Source organism: Octodon degus, unplaced genomic scaffold (genome assembly GCF_000260255.1).
Source record: "Octodon degus isolate 3935 unplaced genomic scaffold, OctDeg1.0 scaffold00033, whole genome shotgun sequence".
NCBI lineage: Eukaryota > Metazoa > Chordata > Mammalia > Rodentia > Octodontidae > Octodon > Octodon degus.
The window spans coordinates 13,071,766-13,097,401 of NW_004524609.1; the positions used below are offsets into that span (position 1 = coordinate 13,071,766).

The 25,636-nt window shown below is 53.8% G+C and overlaps 1 protein-coding gene across 6 annotated transcripts; it reads right to left on the reverse strand.

The window, feature by feature from the left end:
* Positions 1–1,208: 1,208 nt before the first annotated feature.
* Positions 1,209–24,254, reverse strand: Cdc42ep4 (CDC42 effector protein 4). Of its 6 annotated transcripts, XM_023714060.1 has the most exons (3): positions 23,107–23,442; positions 22,699–22,831; positions 1,209–3,943 (listed from the first exon to the last, which is right to left on the reverse strand). In XM_023714060.1, exon 3 carries the CDS (start codon positions 3,826–3,828, stop codon positions 2,791–2,793), a length of 1,038 nt encoding a protein of 345 aa, XP_023569828.1. In that variant the 5' UTR covers positions 3,829–3,943; positions 22,699–22,831; positions 23,107–23,442; the 3' UTR covers positions 1,209–2,790. The 6 variants fall into 6 exon arrangements, 5 of the variants coding, with proteins under 5 accessions (XP_023569828.1, XP_023569825.1, XP_023569826.1 ...); XM_023714057.1 differs by lacking the exons at positions 22,699–22,831; positions 23,107–23,442 and adding an exon at positions 24,091–24,254; XM_023714058.1 differs by lacking the exon at positions 22,699–22,831.
* Between the last annotated feature and the right edge of the window lie 1,382 nt (positions 24,255–25,636).

The window sequence follows — 25,636 nt, forward strand, 5'->3', positions numbered from 1 at the left end:
CTGAGAGCCTCTATCAGAACAAAGTTACCTTTGTGGAAGCTGAAGCACCAGCCAGGTCCCTCTGCAGGGCCCATCCAAGAATCCCAGGTCAGCTGGCGAGGACGACAGCACATCTGGCTGCACCTTCTGGGGCCTGACCTGACTAAGGTCTTCCTCTCCTGTCACCCCAGCTACACTGCAGCTATACTGCAGCCCCCAAGGGTCCCATGACTCCTACCGGCCTGCTCTTCTGTGTCCCAGCCCTGCTCACTCCCTCCCTCCTGGCTACTCCACCACCCTTCTCAGCACTCCACCTTAGTGAGTCCTTCATTAGCTCTAATGAGTCTGTCTCCAGCCAGAGGAACCTGGGTGACATTTAATTATGCCTCTGGTTTCTTCCCAGGGAGGTAAGGAGCCTAAATTTCTCTTCAGATGCTCAGGGGAGAAGGGCATGCAGGGCTTCTGCCAGAATTCAGTCAGATGTGGGTGTGAGGGCAGGCACTGAGGCAGCTCAGGCCAGGGGGAGGGGGGTCACCCAGTTCCCACACCCAGGGCAGGCGCACCCCGACCTCATTTCCCAAGGCAGCGAAGCTTCGCCACGCCCAGGAGCCATAGTGGTGAGAAGGGCCAGGGCTTGGATGTCCTAACTCCATCTCTGATTAATGCTGTAATTCTGGAGGAGCCTCAGGGCCCTGTGCACACATCTTCAGCTGGGAGGGCCATATGGAAGAATTCCACCTCACGGAGCAGTGTGGTCAAACCAAGAACTTGACAGCCTAAAGTTGATTCTCTGGGTCTTACAGAGAAAGGGGAGGAAAAGGGGACAGAGGCCCTTTGGTGCCAGCTCCTCTGGAGCTGGGAGCATAGTTCAGGCCTGGGTGGCAGGTCCTGTGCGTGGGAGCACCCAGCACCTTCATTCTATCCAGCTGTATAAACCCCACATCACTGGAAAGGTGGCCAGAGTCCCATTTTATAGAACAAGAATGAGGCACCAAGAGGCCCTGTGACCAAGGCCCTCAACTGCTAAGCAGCAGGGGAGACATCATAGTCCCTGAGCCAAAGGGCCTATGCAGAAAGGACACACACGGCCTCGTCTTTTCAGGAGTCAGCCCCAAAGGGCCAAGAAAAAAGCTACTCAAGCCTGTGACCACAGGCCACCTCAGGAGCCCCCTTCTGCCCACACTCCACCCTGAAGTCCATCCCCCAAAAGCAGAGACAGAAGCCAGACGTGCTACAGGGCTTTTTAATGTTTCCTTGCGGCTTTTACAACATTGTGAAAAAATACAGTTTAAAAGTCTGGAACTGACCTAGGCGGGGTCAAGGACCACTGAGGGGGCAGCACAGCCCTGTGATTCGCTGCTGAGGGCGCTAAGCTTCCAGAAATAGGAGGACAGGGTCAGCACCCCGGTTAGTGTCAGAGTCAGGGTCCGGACAGGCCCACCACCCCGATAGCCTGGACCTCTTGTACTGTAGTTAGCTCTCTCCCCACTCCTCCTCTAGTTAAGCAGAGGCAGAGGCTGGTCTGCCTATTCCCAGGACAGAAAAATAATCTGCGTCACCCATGGGGCACATACCCCAGTTTCTACTTAATCCCCTGGGTAGGGTGACAGCAGGAGGAATAAAATCTGAATTTCAGAAAAACAACTCTTTAGCATTAAGGGTGTTCCAAATATTGCACGGGATATACAAATACTAAAAAAAAAATTCTTTTGTTTACCTGAAATTCAAATTGAATTCAGCCTTGTGGTGGTTTTTTTTTTTTTTTCTTTCTGTATTTTTTGCTACATCTGGCAACGCTGGCCCGGTGCCCTGGCCTCCGCAGGGGGGCAGGGCTGGAGAGAGGAAGCGGAAGTGCGCGTCCCACGCTGGGTGAGCAGGCCAAAACGCAGCCTCCACCCAGGATATATTATTTTTTAATAATAATTTTTCAGAGCTCTCCACTGGCCTCCTGCAGCTGTTCTAGCATGCGTCAATGCTCCCCGCCCATAGCTCGGCTGGGGCTGGTTTCTTTGACACAGGGGCTTCCCAGAATTGAGTATGCTAGCAGTCTCTAAGCTCCAAGAGGAGGCTTGGTATAAAGGTTTTCTAAAAGGACTCCATTCTATTTATTAACACTGTTCCAAATATTGCTCTATAAGGATTTAAACATATTAATAAAGAACAAACACACCCATGGGGCGGGGCCCCAGCGCTGTTCCTAGTGTCATCTAGGAAAGGGTCCCTTCTCGGGAGCCCCAGAAGCCCCGGCTTTCCTTCAGTTACCGTCCCGTCCTCACCCCTGCGAGGGGCTCGGTGTAGTGTCTGGCTCGCGGCTGGTCCCCTGCTCCAGTCGACCTCCCCGGGCGCAGGTTTCCAAGGATGGAGCTGGAGGGATCGGGATGAGACATCACCCCATTCCTCGTGCTGCGGCACCAGCGGTCGCTGCAGGGACACCAGGCAAGAAAGAGGGTGGAGAGCCAAGGGTTCCTGGTAGAGGACGCGTCCTCCGGCTGACCTGCAATGTGGGTGCCTGAGGCGGAAGCTCAGGGCAACATCTGGCATCCATTTGGGGCCGGGCTAGAGGAAGAGGAAGCCAAGAGGAAGACCGATTCCTGCCTAGGAGAACACAGCCCGGGCCCCTGCTGCTGGGGAGAACAGATGTGTGAGGAAGTCCGCACCCGGCCCGCTGCCAGGTCCTCTGAGGGCCTTGGCTCAGCCGGAGCCCCTGTCCACGACGTCTTAGGCTGCCTCTCATACGGTGAAGTCGAAGGTCACAGTGGATGGGAGCAGGGAGAGGACGCAGCCCAGCGCTCCGGCTGCTTTCTGAACACCTCACACTCGGATCTCATCTTCCTCCTCCTCGTCCATGAAGGAGAACTCCTTGTCGGCCTGCCTGGGGACAGTGGCCTGGGCCCTGTCCGGGCCCCGGAAGGCGGGGCTGCGCTCCTCCAGGACGCCTGAGGTGCAGCTGGAAAGGGAACTGCTGTCCCTCGTGGTGTGGCTGCCTACGCTGCGGGCCGAGCTGGGGCTGGGGGCTGCCGCCGCCGCCCAGCCCTCTTCCTCCAGAGCATGGCAGGGCCTTGCCAGGGGAGGGTCTACCTCAGCCGAAGGGGGATCCTGGGGGACCCTGCTGGGGTCCTCGTCCACGCGGTAACCGCCACCATCCTCCTCAGGGTCCCACTCATCCTTGTCCATGATGCTGAGGACGTCACCCAGCATGGAGGGCCCCAGGTCGATATGGAAGGACATGATGGACTCGGCATGCTTCAGCCCGTAGCTGGCCTTGGGCACAATGGGCAGATCGGTCAGGTCCCCAAAGGCCTGCTCATCGAGAAGGGGGTCTGGGGAGTGGGGGCCCGTGGCGCCATTCCGACGGGGCTCCAGCTCCCCGGCAGCCGCCTCCTCTGCGCTGCCTTCCCCAGCCTCCACCTTCTTCACGGGGCTGGACGACAGGCTCTTGGGCAGTTTGCTGGAGCTCTTCTCTGCGGCCTCTTTCTCATTGAGCTGCGGCAGGGACATGGCATTCTTCACGAAGAGGGCCGAGTCCCGAAGGGAGCCCAGCATGTCCCTCTGCTCCCGGTCCCCCCGGGTCACTGACTGTGACCGCTTGCTACCCCGGAACTTCCGGGACAGAAGGCTACGTTTGGAAGATGAGGAGGAGGAGGCCTGTTCATCCAGGGACTCGCCATCAGGCTCACCTGCCTTGCTGTTGAGGAAGGAGGTGTCCCCGAAGGCGTCCCCCGCCCGGCCCACGTGCATGGTATGGCGGAAGTCACCCAGCGGAGCACTGATCATCTCAGTTGTGAGGTCCACGCGGGAACGGCGCTTGGAATGCACCGAGCTGGACACCAGCTGCTTGAGGATCGGCATCTTGCTGGCTGGGAGGGGAGGCGGACCCTCCCGAGGCCACAGCAGGCAGGTCTGGGATCAGATCTGAAGGCCAAGTCCAGTGGGTGGCAAGGCCAGCACCAGGGAGATCACAGGCCTGTAAGCAGAGGACAGGAGGGGCAGGGTTAACAGGCTGGCCACTCAGTGCCAAATCCCATCTGCCAAGGGGCTGTCACTGAACCCCAGCTCCCCAACCAAAATGACGAGATGCAAAAGAATCCAGCAATCAATTTATAAATTGCTGCCTATTTCTTCATTCACAAGCTCCGAGGGTGGAAAAGTGGCTCCGCACACCTAGCAAGCTGAATCCTGCACAAAAACCTTTCTTTTGGAAGACAAAGCCTGTTCCAGTCGCTGCCCAGACCCGGATGCTGTTGGAGCAGAGGAGACCACTCCTCAGGATGAAGGCTGCGGAGATGCTTCGGTGGATCAAGGCAACCAGCGTGGAGACTTGCTGCTATCTGACCCCCAATCTCTGTGGAGTGAGGGGACATCTCAGCTTGAGTCACAGTGTTAATGAAAAGAGAGTGACAGGCAGGGCCCACAGGGAGGGCAACACTGCCCAGCACTGACAGGAATGTGGGTGGCCTTGCTTTCCTGAATCAGAATTAGGGTGGGGCTGTGGGCACCAACAAAACCAGCTTCCCAGCCTCCCCACCCCCACCCAGCATCCCACACACAAGGCTCTAGCCTGTGACAGCTCCACCGTGGGCCTCTTAGGGAAAATCTAGAAACTAGAGAATCTAGGAAACTCCTCCTCCCTGTTTCTCTAACCATTAGTGGAGGAGTGAGACAGACTAGACCCTAAATGGCTTAGCCCCGGGGACCCGCAGCACCTGTGTGATAAGCCTGAAACACAGGAACAGCAGCAGACGCACGGATGCCACCCGGGCAGCTGCTAGCTTGGGCTAAGCTCAAGTTCAGTGGGGGGCTAACCCACCACGGCCAGCTTCCAAATGTTAAACTCTGCAGAGCTGGGCATGGTACAGCAGAGGCAGGGAAGGATTTGACCAGCCTGGTGGGTGAGGAGCGGAGTGGGCCCCCAGGAGCCACCTCTCTCCCCCTCCTGCAGATAGCACAGGTCTCAGGCACCTCCTTTTTTTTATCCAGGGCCACCCTGCCCACAGCAAAGCCAGCCCTTCCTCACATCAGCTGAACCCTCTCTAGCACTTGCACTGTCGGTCTTCAAAGTCCCTGAAAGCCCAGTACCTCCCTCCTACTTCTCCAGTTCCCAGTTTCCCTCCTTCAACCTCTATCTCAGCACACAGCACAGCTCTGGGACTTCAGAATCAATCCCCCAAACCCCTCAAGATCCCCTCCCGTGTTCAGGCAGTGACACTGTTTGTCCTCTGGCTAACACCTAGGGCTCAGGAACAGGCAGGGGTGGGCCTGCCCCAAGTGACCTGGCCAGCTCACAGCCAGAGAGGACGCCCCCGGGACACCATGTGATGACCCTGTAGGACAGGCTAGCACTAGTTATAGCTAGCACTAGTTAACGTCCTCTGACCTCACCCCTCATGTCACAGCCACCTCTGAGCAGATACTTACTGAATAACCTGACCAGGACCCAGCAAACCCTTTCTGCGAAGGGCCAGCACACCAATATTTTCATCTTTGTGGCTGACACAAGCTGTGTCACAGCCACTTCGCCCTGTCTTCTGAGAAAATAGCCAAAGATATGCAAACAAATGGACGTGGCTGTGTCCCAATAAAACTTTATTTACAGAAGACCCCAGGGCTGACTGGACAGTAGTGTGTGCCGGGTCTGAAACATTTTCGCTTGGCTGCTCCCAGGTGTGGCTTTTAAATAAACTAGTAAAAATGCAGAAACAAATGACAGAGTGGACTTGGCCCATGGTCAAGTCTGCTGACCTTGGATGCCTTAGGGGACACGCTGGTCAGCCACAGGTCCTGGGCCCAAACTGGGGGTAAAATTCTCTTTGGCTCTGTGCCAGTCATGTTGAGTATGGAAGAAAATTAAAGCAGGTTTCTATGCAATCCCAGAAACTCCTGGTCTCTGCTGCTAGAGCAGGCAGTGAGCCTGTAGCCCAGCTCCCAGAGCCCTGGAATCTCCAACTGCTGCAAGAGATATCCACTGGGTGATGTTTTCCTCCTGCAGACGGGGCAGCAGGCTCCTTGAAGCAGAGCCACTCAGCGGGGCACCCAGGGGCAGCGCTGGCCTACTAGGGCTGGTCCCCACTCTGGCGCTTCTTCTGCCCACTCCAGAGCCTTCTCTGGCCTTTGGTGGGCAGCAGCACTGTTTGGTGAGCACTGAGTGCCCTCCCCACTGCCCGCCAGGGGGACACAGAGAAGGGAGGAAAGAGCCTACCTGCTGCCTAAAGTCCTGTGCTGTCCTCAGCAGGTTCTGACCTAGTGAATGCTTTGCATATCTGTGGGGGTGGGGGAGGCCCCGTACATACAATCTTCACAGCATCTCTGGCCACGACTGCCTAATACCAGTAGCATCTATACCCATTATTCTATTATCATCACCACCACCACCAGCAGCATAGGGAAACTATAGGGGAAGGGACCCCAGGCCCCCGAGCTACATCCCAGCCCTGTTTATATTTTTCAGATGGGGCCTCGCTAAGTCACTACATTGCTCAGGCTAGGCTGAAGCTTGTGTTACTCCTGCCCCAGCCTCCCACAGCAGGATTATAGGCCTCTGCCTCCGCATCCAGCTCCAGCCCAGTTCTGACACCCAGTCTCAAAAAACAGCCCAATGTCTGTGGGAGGCAAAATTGGCCTGATCCGGGATCCACTGCCCCAGGGAGAACCCTGGTGGAAATGAGGTGCACACTACTCAACAACAGAAGAGGCAAGCGGGGAGGGGGCCTCCCAGGGTCAGAACGGGGTGAGAGCCTGGTCGGTCACCAGACGCTGAGTTTCATAAGGGTTTGAGGTAACAGAGGGATTCCCACACCAGGAAGCCCAGCAAGCACTGTGGTTTCCCAACTGAAGCACTCAGCAGAGAACACCGCTGCCAGGGTTCACCGCGAGTTTTGCACTGGAGATCCCTTCGGCCACCCAGGAGAACCAAGTATCCAGGCTGTCACAGCTTTGGTCAGGGGGCTCCCAGCACAGCCTGGGAAGAAGGGCTATAAAGGAGCGGGCAGTAAGGTCACCTGGTGAGAGCTGATGTGTGGTGCCACTATGCCATACATGTGTACCCTTCACAGACCAGCCTGTAATCCCCAGCATCCTGCTTGGCTCCAAGTCCCAGAAAGCGGCGTCTCTCAATGCTGTCTGCTTGCCAGGCCTCACTTCCAGGGTGTGGCATGAGGCTTTGTGGCTTGTGACAAACCACCTTCAATATCCAGCAGGGAAGGGGGCCAAACACAACCTCTACTTGTCCCACTATCTCGGTGATAAGGGTCCTGGGGGCCCAGCAGGCCAAGGTGGGGTGAGACTGGGTCCTCAGAGTCCTCAAGTTTCAGCTCAGATGGGACAGGCCAGGCTGTCACTTGGGGCCAGCAAGGACTCACTCCCTGGGCTGTTCTCAAGTCTTTAGTGTCACAGGCCCATGTGACATGAGTCACACCCTAAGCTAACAGACAAAGATTTGGGGTTAAGGGGATGAACAGAGAAGGAGGGGCCTGGGCCACCTTGGGGATGAAAATTTGGGTCCTCCAGTGCCCACCCAGCGAGGATCAGGCCCCGGGAGCTGCGGCTTTGGGAGGGGCACAGCTTTGGGAGGGGCACTGTGAGGCCCTGACTCACCCTTGGGGAAGTAGCTAAAACAGGCTGCCTGCCTATGACAGCCGGCCACTCCCCGAGGTTTCCCCTGTGGGATAGCCCCAACCCACCCCGGAAGTACCTCGGGCTTCACCACAGAGAAAAGGAGCGCCCACCCCCAGCCTGGAGGGCCAGATTCCTTCACCTTTCACCCCACTGGCCACAGAACCTTCCCCGGAAGGTGGGAAATAACCAGCCTTTCCTGTGAGGGCCCACACACAACCGCACCTCAGCTCAGCCCCTGGGAATACTATAAAGGACGAGCTTTGCCTAGCGCCAGCACCCCTCTCCCCCTGCCCCATTATCCGGCTTAGCAGCCCCTTGATAGCCCCGCAGTGGCCTGTTCCCTGTTCCCGGCAGCGAGACCCAAAGCAGGATGCCGGCCTGAGCTCTCCCTTCCACTCTGCAGCTGACCTGTGGCTCAACCCAGTATACACAGGCCTCAAGGCCCACTGCCACTGCCACCCACCATGGGTCCTTCCTAACTATCCATGGATGCCAGGTGCAGGTAATGCAGTGCCGGGACAGACGGCTTTGGTAAATGGCTTTAGTCATGGCTTGGACTGACTGGCTGCAGGCGGCTTTGTTTACTCATTACCCATTTCACATGATCACTTACGGAGACACCCCTCTTCCTCCTATATTCAAGCATACTCAGCCCTCCACGTCCCTGGTACACATCTGAACATCCAACCAACCACTAATTGAACATCTTTGGGGGGAAAAATACTATTAGTGCCGAACATGTACAGGCTTTTTTCCTTGTGATTATTCTTTAAAGAATTCAGCAGAACCACGATCTCTATGGCACCTGCAGCGTACTAGGGATTATAAGCAATATGGAGATGATTTAAAGGATCCAGGGAAGATGCACGCAGATTCTATGCATGTACTGGGCCGTTGTACATAAGGAAGTTGAGCATCTGTGGATGTTGGTATCTGAAGGAGTCCTGGAAGCAGTTGCCAATGGGTACTCAGGGACTGCTGTCGTCTTTTTTTTTTTTTTTTTTTTTTTCAGAACTGGGGATTGAAACCAGGCCTTTCAGCTTACCAGGCAAGTGCTTATTCTACTGATTAAGCTATGTCCCCGGCCCCCTGCTGTAGTCTTTTAGGCAAAGTGCTGGAGAAAGAAGCAGAAACAGCAAGCAATCTTCCCAGGTTCAGGCGAGTATGGGTGATGGGTGTGACCGTCATAGTCCTCAGCGTATTGAGGGACACGAGGCAATGCATGGGAGCATGGGGGGGCTCTCTAAGGACCGAGGGCCAGAGCTGAGCAAGGAGGAGCCAGCAATGCCAACGATGCCAAGCAGGGTCCGTCGGGGAGCAGCATAGGTGGAGGCCCAAGGTAGGAACAAAGGTGTGGCATTTCAGGCCTAGAATGAAATCCCATGAGGCCAGGGGTCAGGTCACACAGGGCCCTTCTGGCCCGACCCAGTGAGGAGTAGAGCGGTCACCTGGGTCTGCAAACCAACAGCTCTTTGTAAGTGAACTGGCTCTACTGCTTGGAAACCCTCTGTGGCTCCTGCCACTGGAGGGAGGGGGTAGACTTCAGACTAAGGGTCTGTGCAAGGGTTTAGGGTGAACAGCGGGAAGCCAGGACTAGGGTGTGGCCATGGAGAGGGCATGGAGGGGCACAGTCAGGGCAAGACTTAAAATACAGGTGCCACCAAGGGCGGAAGATGAGGAAGAGAAGGGGCAGCGCCCGGGGGGTTCTCACTAGGCCTTTGGGCTGCTCGGAGCCCCAGGCACTGTAAGAGTGTCTTGCTCTCTGTCACACTGACAACAGCTGCGAGTAAGTCAGCTTAACATGCGCCACACACTCCTTGAGAGCCTGGCAGTTCTGGCTCTTGTCACCAAAGATAGGGCACTTCATGGAACATTCACCAGTCTTTACCCACAAAGATAAGAAGGCCTGTGAAGGCTGAGGATGATCTAAACAGTGCGCAGGGCTGGGGCTGAGGGCAGGGAGTGACAGGAGAGCACTCCGAGTGCTTCGATCCACGGTGCTATTACATATTCCAGGAGGGATGTCCCTGGGGACCACGTGTGCCATTCCAGCTGACTTCAGCGCTACTCTGGTCTTTTGGCTCCTTCATGCATACTGCCAAAAAGCACTCCTATTGGGGAGGCTTTTGGTAAAGGGTTGAAATGCCCTATATGAAAATACTCTGAGGGCCGGGGAGATGGCTCAGTGGAATAAGCGCTTCCCTGGCAAGCGCAAGGGCCTGAGTTCATTCCTGGGTTCAGCCAAAAACAAAAACAACCCCCCTCCCAAGAAAACCCCCCAAGATATCAAATGACATAAAGAAACTTTAAAAAAGAAAAGAAAATACTCTGAGCCTTACCAACCACAATCACTGCCCCCTAGGAAAAGCTCAAGATGGGAACATGAAATAGCACCACTATGACTCTGTTACCATTTGCGGGTCTGTGTCAGGTACCTCCTTAAAATACCCAGGACTGGAGGGATCACACTTTTCAGAAATGGAAAGACCAAATTAAGGCCATGAATCAGAGCAAGAGCTTAATGCCCACTCCAAGACTCCATTCACTAAAACAGCAACGCACTACCAAAAGCGTGAAGGCATTGTGTAAAAAATACCAGGTGCATGCCTACAATGCCAGCACTCGGAGGCTGAGGCAGCCGGGGCAACTGGGGGACTTGGGGAGACTATCTCAAAAGAAAAAAAGCTGGGGTGTGTGTAAATCAGTGGGAGGGCCTGGGGTTCAATTCCCTTACCACACAAACACACACACCCTAACTTATGCATGTGACGTGTGTGTGTGTGTGTGTGTGAGAGAGAGAGAGAGAAAGGGTAGCTTTTATAGATCAAATACATGTTTCAATCATTGTATTTAATTTTCCTGTTTGATTTATTTTTAAATCAATATACGCTTAGCCCACTAGATCCGCAGATTTTCACATCTGCTGATTCAATTAACTCCAGATCAAAAAATACTTGGTGAGGGTGGGAGGAAGAAACTGCATTTGTCCTGAACATGTATAGACGTCTCACCCCTGTCATTACTGCCTAAACAGTACAACGTAACACCTATTTACACAGGATCTGAAGTGCACTGGGTATTATGAGTAATCTAGACATGATGTACAGCATACAGGAAGGTATGTATAGGTTATATGCACATTTTGCATTATTTTAGGTAAGGGATTTGAGCATCAATGAATTTTGATATCCTGGGGGTGGGGCATCCCAGAACCAGTCCCCACAGATACCACAACCAGTGCATTTACGGGAGAGACTAGGGTTTAAACCCAAGGTCCTGTCTACGCTGGGCAAGTCCTGCACCACTGAGCTATGTCCTCAGTACCCTTTCCCATTTTTTTACAGCCTCGCTAGGTTCCCCAGGCTAACCTCAAACTTGCAATCGGGGCCTCTCAGCCTCCCAAGTAGCTTGGGGCTTTTTGTTATTGCGTTTTATCTTTTGTTTTTTTTTTTTTTTTTTGAGACAGAGACCAATAATGTAGTTCTCACAGGGCTTGAGCTCACAGCAATCCTCCTGTCTCAGCCTCTCCAGTGCAGGCCACCATGTCCAGCCCCAATGGACTTGTGTACCTGAGGATGACAAGATGCAGCCTGCACCATGTCACAGATTGATCCAACCCAGTGGCCTCCAGGAAGCTAGAAAGGGGACTCGCTAAAGTTCAGAGGTCATAAGCAGCTTCCTGCCCCCAGTCTAAAGCTCTCCACGTAACACTGCACCGGCTCATTGCCAGGTGCCAGCCCAGACCATCCAGCATCTGTCAACTTCTTGTTCAAAGAGCTAGGAAACAGAAAGAGAAGGACCTCCCTCCAGGAAGGGAGAAAGCCACAACATCCCAATCTCTGAACTGCATAGTCTTCTCCATCTCGGGGTAGGGTGGCCTTGGAGCACCCATAACTACGTCACAGTATTCTCAGCTGAGTATGTGCAGCAACTTCCACATCTGAAAATTTACCCCATGGAACTGTGACAAAGGGGAAAAAAGTCCCACGCACAGCGACTCACGGAAGCCTTATTCATAGCAGCGTAAGCTGGGAAAGAACCTAGCGTTCAGCAGTAAGGGGTTGGCGAAGAAGATGGGGCGGCCAGCTCAGCAGACTGCTGCCCAGCCACAAAAGCTGGGACGCTGCTGCCATGAGAGATCTGCCCACCAAAGGGCTTTCGGAGGGAGGAGGGTAAAAAGCAGAACGAACACACACACACACACACACACACACACACACACACACACACAGTGGTTACAACTCTACCAGCACGCACTCGCGGTTCAAAACTAGAATGCACATAGAGAAATTAACAGTCATGTTAGTTAGCCTTGAGAGAAAAACTTTTAAGTTCCCTTAATGTGGCAAGACAATGTTAACAACAAGAATCTCAAAGCATCAAAGGTTTAAGGAAAAGACTTTAATTTCAAAGCCAGCTTAGAAATCTCTAGTTTCAGGGCTCTACTGCTGCTGCTGCAACCCAGAACAACACAGCGGGCAGAGGCTGAGCTGGGTCCCCACGCGCGTCCAGGCGTACTTATATTCTTTCTCTCCTCCAAAGTGTCTGTCTGTCTGTCTGTCTGTCTCTCTCCCTCTCTCTCCCTTCCTCCTTCCCTCCTTCCTTCTCCCTCACTCTCGCTGTACGTTCTTTCTCCTTCTCTCTCCAAGGCAACCCCGTGCTGGCCAGTCTCCTAGACATCTGTTATATGCTTGGTTGTCTGGGGGGAACAACAAAGATACTAAGAACCTCTCCCCCCACCCCCCAAAAGAGAAAGAGCTCCCCAACAGCTGCTTCCTGGCACTTGAGCCTCCTCAGCCGAGCAGAGGACAAGTGATAGCAATCACTCCCACCCCACCGGAGACTGGCCTTGGTCCAGTGACACTCAAGCTCTGCCCTGGACGCCAGCCTCCCACACAGCAGTGGGATCCTGTCTGAGATATCCTGGCCAGGTGAAGGCCGGCCTCCTGCCGCTCCCACGGCCCCAGCTCAGCCACACTGGTCACACTGCGAGGTAGCAAGGAGAACAAGAAGGCGTGGAGGTCACTCCAGGGCAAGCAGCACCCTGTGCCCTGGTGCCTGCCATGCGCACCCATCGCCCTTCTGTGAGCAGGCTGCCCTCCTGAGGGCCAGCCACTGTCGGTGCTACAGACATCTCAGAGGTCACAACCAGGCCAAAAGAATCACATTATCTCCATTTCACAGACAGGGAAACTGAGGTTCAGATGGTGACCCTAGTTCCTACTAATACTCTAACAGGTTTTTTTGAGACAGAGTGTAGTGCAGGCTGGCCTCAAACTCAAGGCGATTCTCCTGCCTCAGCCTCCCAAGTGCTGGGATTACAGGCACACACCACCGTACTCAGCCCTCTTGCAGATGCTAATCGGTGCTATGAGCTTGCAAGGTTTTCTGCAGGAGGTGCTGCTGTCTGGCCTGTGCAGATGTCTACAACTAAGAATGTGTGGCAGGGCCCGGGGAGATGGCTCAGTGAAATAAGTATTTCCCTGGCAAGCGCAAAGGCCTGAGTTCAATCCCCGGTTCTGCCAAAAAAACTGTTTAATAAAGACCCTTGAAACTAGGGCTCATACTTTCTGACTTCCTCCATTCAAAGAGTGCCCAGGGATGGCTACATTTGAAGCCTCCTCAGATGGGACCCTCCAGGTGTCCTGATAAAAGAGTACTAGCCGAGGGAGCTAAAAAGATAGCTTGGTGGTCTAAGCGCTTACCTGGTGAGCACAAGGACCCAGGTTCAATCCCTGGCACTGCATGGTATGTTAGCCACTGAAACTGGTATGGTGGTGCACACCTGTAATTCCCAGCATCGGAGAGGCTGAGACAGGAGAATCACTATGAGTCTGTGCCGTGTAGCGAGACCCTGTACCAAATAAATCTTTAAAAAAGTAAGAGTACAGCCAAGTGGCTAGGTGGAAGCCAGGACTCCCTTTTCCAGTGTGCCCTGCAGTGGGGTTCCCACAAGGGCCTGCTGCAAAGGTTTCTTTCTCCTGTCTGCCCTGCCATCTTCATTTGGGAAGCTGGAACCCTCAGCCACCCTGGAGCTGATAACCTCCAAACTGGTGCTTCGCCTACCCTGTCGGCCAGTCAGTTCAGGCCGGCTCCAGCCCACACACTAGTGCACATCCCTTTCCTGCAGACAAACACACAGCCTCTGCTTTGATAGCTCTTTCCTGGAAGGGAAAGTGAAGGAGACCCAGATGTCAGGACACGCTTGTCCACAGCTGCTTGTCCACAGTTGCAAGGCCACACAGACTTGCTCAGAGAGCGGGGAGATGGGAGGACACTGGGGGTGGGAGGGGGCAGAGCAATCAGAGCCTGGCTCCCAGGAGGGCTGCGAAAGGAAGCAAGCAACGGTCCAGGCAGGAATTCTCTAACGTGGCTTACTGCCGATGGCCTGTGTGGGAGATTACAAATTTCACATCTACACCATTCAACTGGGTGGCCACCAACCTCATGTGGCTCCTGACTGGTTGAAATGTGGCTGGGCCAAACTGTGAGGTAATGGGTAGAATGTTAGGCTGGGCATGGTGGTGCACACCTTTAACCCTAGCACTCGGGAGGCTGAGGCGGGAGGATTGCTGTAAATTAGCGGTTAACCTGGGTTACACAGTGAGTTCAAGACTAGCCAAACTGCACAATGAAACTCAAAGAGACAAAGGTAGTACATTCAGGGTGTGAACTATCAAAATATTTTTTTTCTTTTTTTTTGTGGAACTTGGGATTGAACTCAGGTCCTTGGGCTTGCCAGGGAAGCGCTTATTCCACTGAGCCATCTCCTCGGCCCCAATCAAAATATTTTATATTGATCACATGTTAAAATTAGATTTTAGATATATCTAAATGAAATGTTAGGGGCTGACAAGATAGCTTGGCGGTCTAAAGCGCCTGCTTGGGCAAGCTTTGGTTCCACCCCCAGCCTCACCTGCCACATCAGCCCCACCCCTAGGGCGGGCTGAGTCGCGCCCCCCCCCCACGCACGTGTGTATACACACACACACACACACACACACGCACACATACAATGTTTATTTCACCAATCATTTGTGGTCCCAGCATTTGAGAGGCAGAATTTCAGACTGGCCTGGGCTGCATAGTGAAATCCTGTCTCAAAAAAAAAACAAATAAAATGTAGCAATATAAATTATGTGTGATGCTTACTTCAGGCAGCTCTGTCCTTATTATCCAAGTCTACTTTCCACTGTAGGTGGACAAAGTCAACTATTGTTCAAGCCTCGATGAAAGTCTTCATCTGTTAACAAGTTATGCAACAACATTTCAACATTGTTTGAAATGAAGCCCCAACACTTTATGATAAACGCTAAACTGCTTCAGCCTTTGGTTAAAACTCTGTAACTATCCTTTCAACTAAATGTCCCCGTTTCCTTTGCTATTTCCTGAGGATTCCTGAGTAAATTACTTTGTTTCTTACGGTTATCTTGTTTTCCAAAAGGCTTTGCCAAATCCAGCCCAAAGAACCCAAGCTGATGGTGTCTAACTTGGAAACATCAACAGTTATGTTTTCATTGAATTGAAAATAACAAAAACATAACCTCCTCGCTGAACAATTTGCATTTGTTTAATTACTAATGAGGGTGAGAATTTTATGAAAATGCACTTTTTGTCCTATTTTTCTTTTCTTGTGATCTGTTTGCTTTTCATTTTTATCCTGGAAGGCAATGGCTTCACCTTTTCCTATGAATTTGCGTCACCTTATTTAACCTACTGAAAAAATTTGACTGTCGTGTTTTGTAAACGTGTCTGTAAATTCATATGTCTGTTTACATTACGGTGATTTACTGCTTTCTGCTCCATGGTTAAATCTACCTCGTAGTTTCTGGCTTTTGGGACTTTTCCTAGCCCTTGTTTCCCCCCCCCCAAATCTACAATTTATTAGATTTTAGAATACTCATTGACTAACACACACACACACACACACACACACACACACACACACACCCCTACTAAAAGAAAATACCCTCAGCTAGCCATGTCTGGGACTTATAAATGTGAATCATTTGAAATGGAACATAAAAATTACAACATTAGTGACGGTGAGATAGCTTAGCGGACTAAGCACCTGCTTAAGCAAGGCAGGGACCGGGGTTCGATTCCTGGTACTGCATGCCACTCTGGCCCTGGCGCGCTGAGCTACTGACCAAGTCCAGGCGTGGTGGTACATGCCTGTAATCCCAGCGCTGGGGAGGCTGAAAACAGGAGGATCACTATAAGTCCAAGCTGCATAGTATCAAATACATTTTAAAAGAAAATTACAACATTGAAGTAATGTTAGCTACTGATCCCTTACAAAAATCAGTTTTTGTTTGTTTGTTTTTGTCTTTTTCAGACAGGGTCTCGTTATGCAGTTCAGGCTGGTCTTGAGCTCACTTTGTAGCCCAGACTGGTCTCAAACATGGAAGAATCCTCTTGCCTTACCCTCCTGAGGGCTGGGATTACAAGCAGGCTCCATCAATACTGGCCTCAGTTTTGTTTTAAAATGTAAGCAATGCAACAAATGCTATCTTCTTTATCATACATGAAACTCTTCCATACCATCTAGCCAAAGGCCTATTTCAATACGTTTCTATTTATCGATCTCTATTTAAAACCAGGTTCATTGGGCCAGGGAGATGGCTCAGTAGGATAAGCACTTGACTGGCAAACGCAAGGATCTGAGTTCAATTCCCGGTTCTGAATAAATAAATAAATAAATAAATAAATAAATAAAATAAAAACCAGGTTCATGGTGGATATAGCTCAGCCACATAAGCGTCTACCTGGCAAGTGCAAGGTCATAACTTCGATCCCTGGGGGCTGGGGAGATGGCTCAGTGGTGTAAAGCACCTACTTAGAACAAGCTTAGCAGAGCACAAGGACCGTGGTTCAATCCCCCAGCACCACATGCCAGCCAGCCCGCCTCCTGGTGGGCTGAGCTGGCCACACACACACACACACACACAAATAAAAAATTTAAAAAAAATAAGTTCAATCCCTGGGACCACAAAAATTGTAATAGTAATAATAAAATAAAAACCAGGTCTAGAATGTTGCTAGGTGTCGAGTACTATCTCAACCTTAAATTTTTGTCCTAGAAGTGTCTTGGCTTTTCTAATTTAGCTTCCCAGGTAGACTTTGGAGGAATTCTATGCTCCAACAAGAAATCTGGACCAAGAAAAAAAAAAAAGAAATCTGGATCGAACCCCAGTCCCTGCGCTCGCCTAGGCAGGTGCTTAGTCCGCTGAGTTATCTCGCCAGCCCTCCTTCTCCATGTTTCATTCCTATGTAGTTATACATTTGCTACAAGTGTCAACACAACATTGAGCACTACTACCCACAAGAAACACATCTGTTCCTGACATTTACAATGACACTGTAAATCTCGGTCATGTTTTTTCAAAAAAAGAATGCAAAGTATCTGTCTTTTTTGAACTCAGGCCCTTGTGCTTACCAGGCAAGCGCTTATTCTACTGAGCCATCTCCCCGGCCCCATTATATATCATTTTTAAATGGTTACGTGAAAATGACAGTATTGTGAGTGTACTGAGTTACTGTTTTAAAACTTCTTCCTTTAGTTGTTAAAATGCAGCAAGTAGGTTGGCCAAATAGCTCAGCAGATTAAAGCGCCTACTTGGACAGACTCAGCGGCCAGGGTCCGATTCCTGGGGAGCTGTGTTGCACCCCACCTCTAGGGTGCACTGAGAGGGCGATTGAGACAGGGCACAGTGGCGCACGCCTGTGATCCCAGCTCTTGGGAGACCGAACACAGGCGGATCACTACGAGTCTGATCTACATAATGAGATCCTATAGACCCTGTACTAAAATACAAATAAAAATTTTTAAAAAAATGTAGCAAGTAAAATTCTTAAAAGTTACATGTTCGAAGATAATAATACTACATCAATGAGCTCTAGCCCTGGCTCCTACATCCTATTCCTGAGGACAGCATCATCCACGAGCTGTTGCCACTATCAGGCTTATCCTTGGATTCATACAGATATTCTCTGTCCCCTTAGGAATTCGCAGAATTTTACAGTTTATAGAGGGGGACGCACCACCACATGGCCAACATATCCTGCTGTTGCCAGGAAGTACTGAAGAGGGAATCCAGCCTGGTTAATTTTTTTGTTTGTTTTTTTGACAGGGTCTCACTGTGTAGTCCAAACTGGCCATGAACACATGGTAATCCTCCTGCATCAGCCTCCCTGGTACTGGGATTGCAGGTGTGGGCACACCAGGCTTCCTGTGCGGTTCAAACAAGAGAATAAACTAGATTTAGCGGAGCTCGGGAGTGACCATCTCTTAACTTGAATCCTGACAGATAAGGCTGTTGGTGCCAGGGAAGCTACTCCAGGAATGTTATCCTAGATGCTGCTCAACCTCAGGGAGCTGGGCGCAGTGGCGCGTGCCTGTAGTCCCAGCTGCTCGGGAGGCTGAGGTGGGAGGATTGCTTGAGTCCAGGAGTTCTAGGCTGCAGTGCGCTATGCTGATCGGGTGTCTGCACTAAGTTTGGCATCTATATGGTGACCAGGGAGCAGGGGACCATCAGGTTGCCAAAGGAGGGGTGAACCAGCCCAGGTTGGAAATGGAGCAGGTCAACCTCAAGGAGCCCTGCACCAACGTACAAGCGTCTCCGGGCCATAGGTCATGCAGGAAGCATGAAAAAGAACGGCCACTGAGCTTCTCCCAGTACGAAGCATTGTGTTAAGATGCTGGACTCTGATTAAGCTGCCTTCTGTTGTAATACACTGTCTTAAGCATTTGAAAGGTTTTATCTCTCGTATTCTTCCCAGCAATCCCATGGAATACAATCATGACTCCCACCCAGCAGATAAGAAAATGGCATCTTAGAGGGATAAATCATTCAACTGGGTCACATAGTTGGTCAAGATGGAGCTGAAAGAAGAATCCAGACTTGCCAGATTCTGAATTCAGATGTTTTCACTCCAGCGTGTAAGAATACTGAGGTACCATTGGGAATGGCCCTGGAGATTTACTGACAGCTATGACGGCATGAAAGCCCACAGCAGGTACACAGTTTTCCACATAATTTCTAGCTAACATCCCCCTACCCTGGGCACCCGTTTCTTCCCCAAGTACAGTTTAATCCTGGGAGGCATGGACCTCCAGGGGGCAACCCTTGCCTCTGGGTCTGCCTCCATGTGTATCCCAGAACCATCTTGGCCTTAGCCCAAGGAAGGAAGTGAGCAGGAGTGCAAAGGAGAAAGCTGCCCTCACCTACCACCTAGAACGTGGATAGGTCAGAAAAGGAAGGGAATAGAGCCAAGGCCTGGAAGTGACCGGAAAGGTCAACCCACCGAGGAGTCCAGAAGACGCACAGCCAGTGACTCAGGGACATCCGGCAGCTTTGCTTACTTATGGGGTCCTTCCTGGAAATGTGTGCTTCCCGGAGCCTAACACAGAGCAAGCCACAATCAGAGGGCAGGAAGAGTGCCTGGCTGGGGGCTGGGCCAGACAGGCCCTGAGGACAGCTCTCCTTCACTGGGAGTGTCCCGAGGCTGGACACCAGGGCTCCTCCCTCCTGCTGCCTGGTCTTAGGAGGAAGCAACCACGTTTGAAATCAGATCTTCCAGGTCTCGTTCGGTTTCACTTTGCCAAGAAGTAGAGAGAGAGAGCACAGGGACACGGGGTCTCTGGAGCAAGCCAGATCTTCCACTCAGATCATTCTAGAGCCTGAGTGTAAAAGCCAGACTCCCTGGGTCCCAAGCCGGTCTGCCACACCAGGTACGTTATACCTCAGAGTCCTCCTCCACTTTCAAAGTGACTGATGACATTGCTGTGAGGATCAAATATGCGAGGGGAGGTAGAGCACGCAGCATACCACTCCACACCACTCCACACGCGCTGTGAGGATGATGCTCTCAGCAGGTCCCCAGATTCGGGGGCTGGGGGCGGAGGGGGGGACTCCCAGCATAGCTAGCAACACTTTCCGTCACTCCTCTAACTTCAAACAGAACAAGCAGCAGTCCAAGGCACACAGCCAGGGACACTCAATCCAAAGGCTCCAGATATGGCGTGGGGTGACCCCTTCCCAAATCCTGGGGGTCCCTAGATTGCCCATGGCAGGGGAAAGTGTCCTTTTAAGCCTCTGAAGCCCAGTTATAGATTCTGTCCTCTCTCCGCGGTCCTGTTGGCAGTTAAGTTCAGACAGCCCCGGGCTCAACTGCTCTTTTTCTTTTCTTTAATTTTTCTAACTCACTAAATTGCTCAGGTTGGCCTCAAACTTGCAATCCTCCTGCCTAGCAGCTGGGATTACAGGAAGGGGCAAACACTCTTGGGCTTTCGGGCTGTTCCCTTGATCCTTCTTTACCTTTTATTACCTCTTGTGGCTCAGGAGGGCAAAGCTTGCCTGCCTGCTCCTTCGGTGAGCTTGAGGTGGGAAAAGAGAAACCTCCTTACTCTCCGGGGTACAGAGTAGCTCCCAGCTGTGAATGATACACAGAGCTTCAACCTGACCAACCCCAGGAGAATACACCATATCCTTGTACCTACCCGGACTCTCCCAGGCAGGATGCACCTACTCCACTACCACTGGCTCCTGGGTTCCCTTGCAGCCCCCTGGACTTTGTCCTGCTCCACCATTTCAGTTGGCCTCAAGCTCCACCCAGGGGTCGGCAGGCCCCTCTCTCAATCTTGGGGACTAGGGGCAACACTCTAAGGAAAGGTAGTGAGTGGGGACCAGAGGATAGAAGCTTACAGGGCAGAGAAAGGGCCGGGAAAGAAAAGCTAGAGGATAAAACTTGGCCTCATTGTCACTTTGGGGGAGCTTCAAAGCTGGGGTCTCCAGCTGGGGTCCCAAGTTCAATGACTGAGCACAGGGAGAACCTGGAGACCCTCAGGGAGCTGGCCCCTGCTGAGGGCAACCTTATCTGCCACCATGATGGCTGAAGCACAGGGTGGTAACTGAAGAGGCTGTGGCTATGTATCATCACCACGCCCAGGGGTCCTTTGGCCCTGGCACTGTGGCTTTCCAGATGTTGTCAGCCCTGGAAGATGGAAGGAAGGGAAATACCAGGCGTGCCTTCATGGCAGACCCCAAAATGCTCAGCCCCAAGCCCCAAAGAGAGCTACTTCAGCTTGAGAGGTGGAGTACAGACCACCTGTTCCCTTGCTCCAGGCCAAGAAGGGCTGGCCGTGGACGCCAGCACTGCCCCCTGGCATGTGGCTGGAGCTGCAAGCCTGTGGGAAATGCAGGTGTTCCTCCGCTGGCAGGAAGCCCAGAGTGCCTCGGGGAAGCATGTTTTAAGCCAGGAGTGGGAAAGTGGGGTGCTAAATGCTAAACTTCCTCCCGGTGCCCTACAAGAAAGAGAGGGCTATGTCCAGCCATAATCTGGAGTCCCTGGCTACACTACTGTCCAGGTCTCTGCCCAGAGAGTGCTGGCACAGGGACAGCCTTCTGAGGACTCTCTAGAAGGACAGTAGGGTACTGGCTGAGGCTGGTGGTGAGGACATTCCAGCGGACCACCTCCTGAATGTCGCCAGGCACAAGACTTTGATTTTCTTTTCCCCAAGGTCAAAGGAAGCCTGCGTTGCTGGGCTCAGGTCAGCCCTCTGAGCTCCCAGAGATTGCGCAACCTCTCTCCACCCACCCGCCCTATCTCTGGCATCAACCCAGCTCCCCTGTTCCTCCAAGGGACAGACTCCTTCCCTCCCCCACAGGGATAAGAGCCTCGAAGTCTGTGGGACTTCCACAGGACAGGCTGGGGTTGCTACCTGACAGCCCTCGTGACACTGACTCTGGACCCCTTTACCCAAACCCCAATCTAGATGGACGGGGGTGAACTGGGAAAGATTTTAAGAGCAGAAGAAAGGGAGAAACCAGTATCAAACACCTGGACTGCCGGGCTGGGCACAGCCTGTCCTGGGCACAGAAATCAATCAGTCACTCCAAAGGTGAAGGGAACTAGAGTTCCTAAGCCAGAACTAAAAGGCTTTTGTGAAAACACCTGAGGGTTTTTTTTTTTTTTTCAGGGTCTATGTAGTCTACACTGGCCTCAAACTTGCAATCCTCCTGCCTCAGCCTCCTGAATGTTGAAATTACAGGTATGGGCCACTACAAAAAGTGCTGACTTGTAAAGAAGGGTCTAAAACTCTTCTACCAGGTCCATATCTGCCCAACCAACCTTCTGCTTTATAGAGGGCACCAGAGCTCCTGGCTTGATCGCAACTTCCTGATCTCCAGGCTGGGGCCTCAGCTCCCTGAACAGAAATAAATTGAGTATGTACACCAATTAGGGCCAGTATGGATGGGGGAGGAGGGTTCTAAGAGAAATTCTGGGGGAAAGAACAAAAGTTTAAACAGAGGAAGGCAGAAACCACACAATATGGTAGCAGAGGCTTGAGCCACACAGCTGAACATAAGCAATGGGTCCCTCAATAAGAGGGACCCAAGAAATCCCGGAGATGTTGGAGGAGCCAAGACACTTCAGAAGCTCCACCGCTTGGGGCAGGCTCACTTTGTCACACAGGCACCCGTGGTCCCTTCAGGGATCACCAAGCTCCCTGGGCAGAGTTCCCCAAGCAAGGTTCCCGATTGTGGGAACGAATAGGTCTCCCCAGCAGCGGCAGAGCAAGGTCCAAGTCTGAGGGGAATACACCACACAAATCAGCCACAGGCAGCTCACACAGGACAACCGGTGAGCAAAGAAACAACACAGCACCCTACTCTCAGGCAGGCCCCGGCCACTCACCAGGGACTACGCCTCAAAGGGTCCCGGTGGACGACCCCGTCATCGCTCTGGGGCCTTGGGGCTGCCCTGGCTCTGCTCCAGCAAACCCCTATTTCAGAAACCCACAGCTCAATTCCCCCTTCCTTTGTGCCCTGTTCTTTGTTCTCTCAAAATTCAGTCCATCCTGCTGGTGGTCCCCTCCTCCAGCCCAGACTCCGAAAGGGGGCGGGGGCTGCTGCGGAGTTGTTAGAAACCCAGACAGCGCCTGGTCGGTGTGCTGCAGGAGCCCCGAGGCAGGGCCCTCGGTGTTTGCAGCCCCCATCGAAGGACAGAGGAGAACGGTCTCCTCGAGCACACTATCGCCTCAAGGGAGAGCAGAGGGACCCCTTCCCTCAAGGATTTTTTCTTCCAATTCAGATACACCGCTACCTGGCAAAGAACGGATCTGTGGGCCCTGCTAGGAGGTGGGCGCCGGGCAGCTCGCAAGTGATGGGGCGATGGAGGGCGAGAAGTTCCCAGGCAACAAGAAAAGAGAAAGCTTTGTATTTCCCCTCCATTCTCCCTGGGAAAAAAAAAAGAGAAAACTTCCAAAGCCTAGACCGCAGAATCTCATCTGACAAACACTAGGAACCTGGTTTGAGTTAGTGGAGCGCAAACACCCCCCTCCCCCAGTATCTAATACACGCACACGCTCGCGCGTACACAGAGACACACACACACACACACACACACACACACACACGTACACGTACACGTCAGTATTCTCCCAGGAAGCCGAACCTGGCTGAACCCTCCAGCACCGGCTCCCGCCCAACGCCTCCCGGCCCGGGCACTCACCCGCGGATGACCGGGATCCCTAGCGAGCAGGGCTGTTCCAGGGAGGCACCGGGCCAGGGGGCGCTTTTGTAACTCCAGCTGGGGGCGCTCCGAGGGGCGGAGCCAGAGACCCCGATCCTATCACCCGCCCAAAGCGTGTGGTTAAATCATTAACCGCTAGCCCTCCACGACCTCACCGCGAACACAGCGCTCTCGGCGCACGCGGCGCGCAGCCCAGCGCAAAGCCGCCGCTCGGGCTCCGAGGCGGCCCGCAGCTCGGCCGGGCCCCACCCCGTCCAGCCAAGCCTGGGCCTCTCGCGGCCTTGGCCTCCAAGTCTTCCGAGAGAGGCGGGCGGGGCGGGAGCCTGGCGGGAGGGAGGAAAGTGCCGGCGGGGGCGGGGCAGAGGAGTGTTTGTTCCCTGGGCCGGTCCCTTCCAGCCAGCGCCTTCCCGCTTCCTCCCGTCCGGGGACACTGGGTGGCGCGTGCTGCAGCGTGTGTACACGCCTGTCACTCCCGGCGAACCATTCGGTTCCGATGCACGGGGACCTCGGTGCACACACACCCCCTCTGGAGGGCTGCGCGGGCTGAGAGCTGCCGACTGTTGTGCTCCCGGCCGCGACACACGCCCCATTCCAGGGCAACGGGGGGGGGGGGGAAGGACTAATCCCCGCCGCCTCGGCCCCCAGCGAGCAGCGCCCTTGGCCAGACCAGCGAGTCTCAATCTGGGAAGGTGAAATCGATCTTTGCGCCCCGCGTTCTTTTACACCAACTCCCCCAAACGCCACAGCCCTAGGACACGGTCGGTGGCTCCAGGTCCCGGCACCCGAACCACCCCTCAGGGACGCTAGCCCAGCCCCACCTCTGGCGCCGAGGACCCGGGGTGTGCACACCCTTGTCCCCGGCCCGTGGCGGCCCCCACCCGGGCTCTCCCGGTGCTCTCCGCCCACCCAGGCCTCGCGGGGCGCGCGCGGCTGTCACAGCCAGGGCGGGTGGCGGTCGCCTACCTCAGCTCTCAGCGTCCCGAACGCGGCCTCTGCGCGTCTGCGCGCTCTCCTCGGTGGGCTCGGCGCGGCGGCCCGGCCCGCGGCCCATGTCCGCGCGGGCAGCGTGAGGCTCGCTCTGCCCTCGGGCGATCTGGGCCCGCAGCCGGCGACACTCCCCTCGCAGGCTCCTCCCGTCCCCCTCCGTACCCCTCCCGAGGTCTCGGCGCTGCAGCAGCCAATGGCCGTCGCGAGCCTCGGCCGGGCCGCTCCGCCTCCGCAGTTCAAATCTGAAAGCCCGAGCTGCTCGCAGCTCCGCGTGGGGCCCCCAGGCGCGCAAGACTTGGGGCGTCCCCCTCCGCCTGAGATCCGGTCGCGAACCTTCGCCTCGGACCCCCAGGGCAGAGGTGTGCCTCCTTCTGAGGCCCTGCACAGCGACTCCCCGCGCTTCCTGCTTTAGACAGTTACGGGAACCCAGGAACCCCAGCCCGGGTGGCATCTCTCTCCCGCCCCCTCCGAGCCTTTACCCACTGCCTGCCGGAGGGCAAGCGCCGGCCGAACGTGGACTCTGTCCCATCCTAGCGGAAGGGAGCTGGCGGTAGGAGCCGGCTGGCCGAGGCCAGGCCGGGACTGTGTGTGACAAGGTTTCGGCCGGTGAGTCAATTCCGCCCGCCCGCCGTGCCCTGCGTGCCCACGTCTGCAGGCTTCGCCTCCTAAGCACTCGCTGAAGCTCAGCTTTGATCAAAGAACTTAAAGAGTGGTTAACTCGGGAGTCCTGGAACAACAGCCTATGAGGAACAGCCTTGGGCTCTGCATTTTAGAGGAACAGTTTACACTTGTGAACATTCATTACCAAAACAATGCCGGTGGTGGAAATATTTAAGAGGAGCCAGCTCTGGAAGCTCCCTTGTCTTCGCTGCTCGAAGGAGGTGGGGGTGCCGGCAGCAGGGACTCCAGCTTCACTCCTCCAGCATGGCCGTGGGATCCCCAGCCCTCTCCTCTGCTTCCTCTCTGAACGTGGCCTTCTCACGCTTCCCCTCTCTCTTCCCCCCAAGCGGCCTGTTGTTGAACTCTACGGTGCAGGCCCTGCACCCCGCAGTGAAAATCAGACCCGACACTGTACTCCAGGACTCGAGGGTGTAGTTCAATAAGAAGGTCACGCACTGAGGCCCTGGGTTCTGTCCCCGGCATCAGCCCAACAGCAAAAATGTCAAAACATATACCTGGGACTAGAAAGTGGGCTGCAGAGCAACTTGGGAGCCAGAAGTCAGGAGTCTGAGTCACCGCTAGATTATCACGAGGAATGGGTCCCCCCTCCTCGGGCCAGCCTAACCAGGCTCTCCTCCGGCGTTCCAGAAGCACGGAGCGTCCCCCAAGCCTCCCCTGGAGGAGGTGTGGAAGGGGTTTAGGACAGAAAGCAGCAGGCAAAGGGCTGCCCACTTCAGAACTTCTGGGTGGGAGAGGGTGACTGCAGAGTGTTGGAGGCTTCTCCTACTTGGAATTCCCAGAGCTACGTCTGCGAGCGCATAACTTTCCCACCACCATCTACTGTTGTAAACGCGAAGAGCAA

Bases quoted from the DNA above. Each gene is read 5' to 3' on its own strand.
- Cdc42ep4 (XM_023714057.1), bottom strand. From the start codon at position 3,828: ATGCCGATCCTCAAGCAGCTGGTGTCCAGCTCGGTGCATTCCAAGCGC.